The sequence below is a fragment of the Otolemur garnettii genome, unplaced genomic scaffold (genome assembly GCF_000181295.1).
Source record: "Otolemur garnettii isolate 467f Iridium unplaced genomic scaffold, OtoGar3 scaffold00038, whole genome shotgun sequence".
Lineage (NCBI taxonomy): Eukaryota > Metazoa > Chordata > Mammalia > Primates > Galagidae > Otolemur > Otolemur garnettii.
Genome location: NW_003852433.1, coordinates 9,121,440 through 9,129,503, shown reverse-complemented (window position 1 = coordinate 9,129,503; position 8,064 = coordinate 9,121,440). Strand labels below are relative to the sequence as shown.

The 8,064-nt window shown below is 44.8% G+C and overlaps 1 protein-coding gene across 1 annotated transcript in view; it reads left to right on the top strand.

Annotated features, from left to right (window-relative positions):
• CCDC60 (coiled-coil domain containing 60) overlaps positions 1-8,064 on the top strand; it is a 170,343-nt gene that overhangs the window by 139,807 nt on the left and 22,472 nt on the right. Inside the window, exons 6-7 of the mRNA XM_003790000.1 lie at positions 3,062-3,158; positions 7,274-7,505. Coding sequence (XP_003790048.1) covers positions 3,062-3,158; positions 7,274-7,505 — 329 coding nt within the window. The remainder of the gene's footprint in view (positions 1-3,061; positions 3,159-7,273; positions 7,506-8,064) is intronic.

The window sequence follows — 8,064 nt, the reverse complement described above, 5'->3', positions numbered from 1 at the left end:
ATTCTTGGGCTATAATTGGGTTATAGCTTTCGTATGAAAGCTATAAATTAGTTTCATAGTAAGACTGAGTACATGGGATACTTTTTCTTCCATTCTTGAGATACTTTGCTACTCACTCTTAACTACCAAGATAACACTTTTCTGGTTCTGATGCTGAGAGAGACCTGCCTGAGGTCACACAGACAGTAAATCAGTTAGGTGAGCCAGGCTAAGCTGCCGTAATGAACAACTCCCCAGATCTTAGCAACTTAAGACAATACAAGCTCCTTTCTTGCTCAGCCTGCATGTCCAACAAGTGGGCCTTTTGCTCATTACAGTCAGTCAGGGACCCAGACTGATAGAAATCCCATCTCAACACAAGCTTCCGCCATCAACGAGACAGGAAAAAAAAGGAATCTGATGACTTGAGGGCTGGTTCTTAAAGCATCTGTCCAGAGTGCCACATGACACTTTGACTCATGTATTGGTGAATAAAGCAAGTCACAGTGTTATGCCTACCTTCAGGGAACGTACCGAACAGGGACTACTTGGCCAACGACACTCACAGTGACCCCACCAGACACAAGGAAGGAACATCACTTTGCTTTGGCCCTTGTCTGCAAAATGTGCAGTGGCTGGCCCAAGCTGGGTGGTTTTATTTTTTTTCCCCACTCTATCGATCTTCCTCTTTGGTTTATTTGCTACTGAAAATGAAACATCAGAAAGACCGATTCTGTCTAACCAGGTCTTTTCTTTCTCAATGGCTTTGCAAGAGCAAGGGCTTTCCGAGCCTTTTGAAGGTCTGTGGGAATCTGGCTGCATTTTTAACTCATTTAGTCGCAATAGATTCCGGGTCATCTTGGAAGTCAGCCTTAGTGGAAAACTTCCGTCTTCCCGATTGGGCCTGAATATTTAAGATTTTGAAAGCTTGGTTGGGACCACATTTAATTTTAAAAGGGGAAAGGGAGTTGCTTTTGAACTTCAAGAAGAGGCTGGAGGCTCAGCAGGGGCTGCCGGCTCAGCAGGGGCTGCCTGAGCAAAGGGAAAAGCAAAAAGCCTGTAGCCTTGAAGGAAACTCTCCAAAGCGAAAAGCGAAAAGCGCTAACGTTTCCAGCTGGCGATCCGCAAATCACACTTCAGAAGCGCTGCTAGTTTAAATATTGTTTATGGGGCTGAAGTATTGCTACTGCTGCTTCCTCTGGATGGATTTTTAAATATCCCCTAATTTGATTACTCAGGGGAGAGGCAGGCAGAACCAACTTAACTGAGCTTCACTGTTAATTATTCAGAGGTCTTTTTATTGTGTAATCAAACATAAAATCTTACAAAAGCTCAGCGGCACAGTCTCATCCCACCTCCCCAGCCCGACGTCCACCTCGGGGGTCTGTGTGTATTTCTCACGGGGTAGCTGTTTGCTGGTAGATGTTCAACAAGGTCCCACTAGTGAGAAGACCCCATTTGATTCTGCTCCTCTGGCCCCGCCCAGGCCATAAGAAGTCAGCCTTAAGGGAGGTTTATCTCAATCACCTTTTACCTTCTATATCTAAGCACTTCCCCAACCCCCAGGACTGCTTTCAATACTAACCAGCCTGGACCCCTGTTTCTCTTGATCAAAACAAGTCTGCCCATCTTATTTCCTCAAGTCCCTGCTCTCGCCTAGGTGAGAGCCAGCCGAATGTTTTAAACAAAGGATCCTAGCCATCTAAAATCCTCTCTGCGGAGAAAAGGGAGCTAAAGAAAGAGTTGCATTGATAGATGGGTGGGCAGAGAGACAGACCAAGCGATTAGTCAGTAGACATGTAAAGGTGGTGGAGAGACCGCAGGCTGAGACCCCTGCTTACTCATCAGTACAGACCCACTGCCCTATAGCCACAAGTCCAAGATCCAAAAAGCTCTGAAAACTTAATTTTTTTGTAACTCGTTCAGCAGCAAAATCTGACAAGAACCAAGCTGGCTGTAGAACTTGACCTGAGACTATTTACAGTCTTTATCTATCCCACTTAGCGTAAATATCCACATGCTTCACGTGCTTCCTGCAGAAATGACAGTGTGCTCAGGTACAGGTGGCTGCTCCAGACCCCATCACAGGGGCTTTGTTAACACAGTGTGTGCAGCGTATCCTTTCCAAAATGCCGAAAGTATGAATTTGGCCACATGTCTGGTCTCATGGGTTCCAGAGAAGGGGTGGTGGGCACGTCACCCACAGCACCTGCTGGGCCTTCAAGTCTCCTACCCAGAAAGTTCTCAATGCCTGAGGGGAGGTGCAGATTTTGTGGGAACCTGAAGCTTATTTAATTGGGGAAGGGGACACTTTAGGGAAAAGGATACAAAAATTACCATACAAAATTAGGTGCAGGACCCCAGAGCAGGGGCCCATGTGTGCAAGGGGCCCCAAAGCTTTAGCCTCATTAGTTTCTTTGTAAACCCACATCTGGGTAAGTGGCATCAGCCTCCTGACTCTGTTTCCTCAGCTGTGAAATGGGATGACAGTGACTATATCACAAGGTGACGGGGATGGAGATGATTCAGTTGGAAGGCACAGGGGTGTCTTGCACATAACATCATAGAGAACTTTTGCTGGATAAACCTCCAATCAGTGATTTTCATTATGGAGTCCACCCCACGAGCTCCCCTCAACTCAGTCCAACCCTGTAATATTCTCTGTTCAACTCAGAAGGGTCCCTGATGGTGGGACACTTAGCCAATGGCCAAAGCAGAGATACATAAATAAACATGGGTTTACTCCATGCCAGGAGTAACTGAAGGCTTGCCCAGGAGTCTATGAGAGGACAGGGGTCTAAACTGCAAACAGGTGCAAAAAGGATGCAGCTACCTGCCACCTCCCTGAGGCACCTCCCTTAGCCCCCTCCCAGTAAGCAAGGGTCCCTTCTGATCCCAGTTCCACTTAAAAAACCCAGCTACTGACAAAGCCTCTTGCTCTGTCACAAGTACAGGAGGAGGGGAAAAAAATCCCAACAGAGACGAGCCACCATTCTTCCTCTATTTATTACATTTCTTAAAAGAACGTGTAATAAACTGAAGCTCTGGAAACAGAAAATTCATTAAACTGTTTCTTACTCAGGGACCCTGGTGGAAGCAAGAGTACAATAAAAAAAATCAATAAGGACAAGTCCATGGGACAGAAGTGGGAGCAATTCATCACAGCGTCAGCGCCAAAGGTAACCAACCACCGGTGGTCTGACCGCCTGGCTCCCAGGCCCGAACTTGACCCCAGGAGCATTTTCACAGGTCTTTCTTCAGATGGGAATTTTTTTTTCCAGTTGGTTCTCACAGTGAAGAGAAGTCAGAACCACACGCTGTTGGAGGGTTTTTGTACATTTTAATTAAAATGGTTATCTGGGGATTACAGAAGAAATGACATTTGGCTGGACACTACCTGGTGGGGAAGGGAGGGGGTGCTAAGCAGCTGCTTAATAAGATTGTCACCAGAAGGAAATGGACTCACCTCACTCTATCTTTAAATCAATAACAGTCATTTCTCTCTCTCTCCCTCTCTGTCTCTCTGTCACTCTTTTTTTAAACTCAATCAGAAAACAAGAAATGAGGGCTTCAACTGAAGGGATTTCCCACACACTGGGACATACGTTTATTATCAAGAAGATGTCAAGACATAGATTCTTTTTACCCAAAACTATTTCTAACCTAGAATCTCCCAAGTTTACTCAAAACACAAGCCCAGTCATAATACCAACAGCAAGAGGTAACATTAAGATAGGCGAAGGTCACTGGGCAAGCACATAACTGTTGTTTGCTGAACCTGTCTCCTTGCCCATGAAATGCATATAATGCTTGTATCCGCCTAGAACTTCAGCAAAGAACCCCAGGAAACATTAGGCAAACTCGCTTTAAAAATGGGGAAATGATTAGCACTATTTTAGTTGTATACTTTTTAGAGGCCACTTTTCAACGTAATTGCAAGAGACCAGGTTCTGCGCTAGAGAACCTCTTTATGTATACTATGCCCTCTTACTAACCCCGGGGGGCTCTATGCTTATCCCCAGGTAGGAGAGGAGGAATTTGAGATTCAGAGAGGTTGAGTGATTTGCATGCGGTTACCCTGCTGGGTACTGGCAGAGACAGGAGCTAATTTGGGGTCGGTTTATTAAACTTGGGCCTTTTCACATGCCTGTTCTCCATGACGTCATGCTTATAATTGCCCCACATGAAGATTTCACCAGTTTCTTGCTCTTTCATCAGGGTGTTCCTAGGCTTGAGAAGTAGGAGCCTTTGTTTTTATTACAGAAAGTTGCTATGGAGATATCGTGTGCATCCGTCTCCAGGAATGCACAGGAAAAGCAGCAGGAGCCACAAACCTGAAGAAAACAACAACAAAAAAGTCCTTCAGTAATGTCCACCACTAAAACTGGTGGGGGTGGGGAGAGTGAATTGCTAGACTCTCACAAACTGAAACCCCCAGCAAGTTTGCAGGGTCAAACCTGGGCTGCAGCACGGTCCACTGTAAGGGTGAGGTGCACTAAATTTGGACTCAGAAAACAGGGCTCAGATGCAGTGACTCAATTCTCGATAAGTCCTTTCTCTTCTCCTGGTCTCAGTTTCTCTGCCTGTAAAAAGAGGACTTTGAAAGAGAGAATCTCACCAACTCCCACAGCCCCTGATACCCTTCTGTGTGATAGAGTTTGTCAGTGCCAAGGCAGTGTTCCTAAGAACCAGGTAAATTATATTAATGGAAAAATCAGGCCAGATTTCTAACCAATAAGGGCAAGTCATGGGACAGAAGTGGAAGTACAGTAAGGAGTAGTGAGGTCTGTGGCAAACCAGGGTACTTGTGCACACCTAAGGGAAAGAAACTCTGCTTGGCTCTAGTTCATTTTTCCACATGAGAATGGGAAGCCTGGGCTTATTACTTACAAGAGAAACCGAAAATCTTAGTTTGTTATATAAAATTCCCCCAATGTTGTAAAATCCTAGTAGCTAAACATAGCTCCCCATGGGCCACCAGTTTGCAACCCCTGCTTTCCTAGGAAGTATAATGAACCATTCAAGGAAATCTTTTCCTCTGTTGCCAAAAGTCAGCCTCTACTGAGGCAGGAGCCAGCAGCTGATTAACACCACTCCTGGGTGAAATATAAAAAATAAGGAAGCAGCACTTAGGGATTTCAGTCAATTCAGAAAGAGTTGGTTCAATAAAGGCCAAGCAAGATGCTGAAAGTGCCTGTCACATCTTCCTCCGCATTTTATATTTCTGCCATTCTCAGTCGGAAGTGTCAGCCTTTCACTTTGGATTTCCCGGCTAGGGCAGTTAATTAAGTTTTAGTTAATGGCAACTTTAAGAGCGTAAGATAAAATCCTAGCTCAAGGAAGATGCACACAGAACTCTGGGTATAGAAGGCTCTCTTGAGATGATCCCAGCCCACTCTTTTTGTTTTATAAATGAGGAAACTGAGGCATGGTTTGTCCCTGAGGTCCCCTGGCTCTGACTCCAGTGCTCATTACAAGACTCCAGGCTCTGTTGTGACACAATCTGTCCAGGCCTCAAAAATTTCATTGATCTAAAGAGTGTGGTTCCTGGAATAAGGAATTCATACTGTGCTAGATAAAGCATGAAGAAGCAACTTCTACATGTATTGTCCCTGAACCCTGACATCCTCTTTCCCCAAGGTAGCAGGGAGTACAGGGTCAGGCTGGCAACCTCTCAACCAATGGCAGCGTCAGGACCGAGGAATCATTGTACCAAGCTCCTAATTTATCAAAGTTTTCCAACGCCTGGTATTTGCTTTCTCTGTATCACAGTAATTTTGTAAACTGCATACCCCCTTGGAGATCTAGTTAAACTCAGCTCAAACTCCAAATTCCACAACGTGTCACAGCCTGAAGCATTCTGTCATTTATACGGAATTTTGCTGAAGATTTAGGGGATATAGAGGTGGTCACAGAGAGAGCGCTCATCTTTACTACCACCCGCAACTTTCCCCCGCCCTTCCCCCACATTCTTCTTCCCCTGTGCAACCAAGAAATCCCTCCCCTCTTCTAGAACAGGAAAGATCCGCCCCCACAAGGAAGCCAATCAAAATACAACTTCTGATCATATACAATGGACTTCCTGAAATCAATCCTGCAAATAGAATTCTCTCCACCCCCTGTTCAATATGTTAAATATTGGTGTAGCCTTCAGTGCTGTCTGTGCTCCCTATTTCCCCTCCTAGAATATCAGACGCTATGAGGTTCATCTAAAGAAGACATCAGCCTGCTGCTCCAGTGCTTTCATTTTAAACGTTCTCAGATAAAATTGTTTCTATTAATTGAGTATCAACTGTAGCTTAAGTGGCTGAGAACCTATTCTTCCCCACTGCAAACCTGGCATTTTAAATGCCGTAAAGAATCATGAGGATGAACTCAAGGGCATTGTCAATGCCACCAAAAAAGGCTTCAAGTAGAGCATAGTAATTAGCTTCGGCATTAGCCTGACCTGGGTTTGAGTTCTAGTTCTGCTACTTGCTAGCTGTGTGATCTTGGGCAAGTTAGGAAGTCTTTCTGCAATTTGGATCATGAGTTTGATGAGGACATAACCCCAAACAGTGTGTGCTGAAGTGACACCAGTCTCTCAGGAGGGCAGACATATGCACACACACGAACACACACTCCTGTAACCAACCCTTTTTAACTCCTTTCTTTCCAAAAAATCCACATTCCCCTCACGGATTGATTTCCTCTAGGATGAGTCACCCATCACAACCCTAGCTGCTTCTCCCATTCCACCTCCTAGAATTTTTTCCACCTTGCATTCTTTAGAAACCCCAGTGGATACAAATCTTCATTCTTTGAGGCCTAGGCATTAACTAGGTAAATAAGACGTTGATACATGCCATTTGGAGGGCAAAACAAAGACGTAGCTAAAGAAATTAGGTCCATCCTCTTCTACAGTTTAGAAAACAACTCCAACAGTTATTACAAAAGAAAAGGTAGAAACTATTCTGGATCTTGGCAATACCTATTAGGCAATCGTGCACTCGTGATAGAGTAAGCGCTGTCACACTTGCTTCAAACAAGACACCATTTTTTAAATTGTCTTCATGTGTGGCAAAAGGTCACTTCAGATCCGGGATATGTCCCATAGTGTTTGGAAAGAGCTAAAAGGAATTCACAGTCAAAGCCAGGTTTTTCTTTTTCTCTACCCAGGCTTCCTTCTTCCTCTCTTCCTTCCTTCCAATCTTCCCTTCCTTTTCTCCCTCCCTCCCCCCCGCTTTCTTCCTTCTTTTCTTCCATCCTTCTTTTCTTCCTTGTAAAATCTCTCTCCCTTTTCTGTTTCCTTTAGTCCAAGAAATACAAAATTCCTTTAATGCGAGCCGCCAGCCGCAAGCCAAGCCGTCGCGGCTCCACGCTCAGTCTGACCCGGACCAGTGCGGGGTCATCCCCCCAGAGCAGCATGCTCTCTATGAACCCTGGCTCAGATGAGCCCCAGAATATGACCCCAGTGACCGGCAGCAAGGACATTGAGGACAACGAGTCGTCTTCAACCAAACCCGAGGATGAACCTCTCCACATCAGTAAGTCCCACCTGCGATCTGACCAGTCTGATCTTGGCCTTCAAGGCAGAGATTAGGAAGCCCTCTCGCTCCACCTCCACCCCTACTCAGTTAAAGGGGACATGGAGTTCCCTGGCTTTGCTCAACATCCTTCTCCTAGAGAGGTAGCCCATGGTCACCAGTTGCCCCTTTTTAATTTTAAAAAATATTCTTATTAGCCCGATTTATTCAAAACATTATCATTTCAACATGTAATCAAACAGGGTAAAAAGTTATTAATGAGACATTTATATTTTTTCATGCTGTCCTTGAAATTCAGTGTCTATTTTTCTAACAGCTATACTGAGGTATAACTTACATACCATAAAATTCACTCATTTTAAAGGTACAATTCAACGATTTTTTTTCAATTTACATGGTTGTGTAACCATCACCACAATCTAATTTTAGAGCCTTTCCATCAACCCAAAAGAAAACCTTGTTCCCTTCCCACTCAGAGCCCTCAGGCAACCACAAACCTACTTTGTGTCTCCAGGGGTTTGTCTTTTCCTGAACATTCTATAGGTGGAAGTTGTCTCAC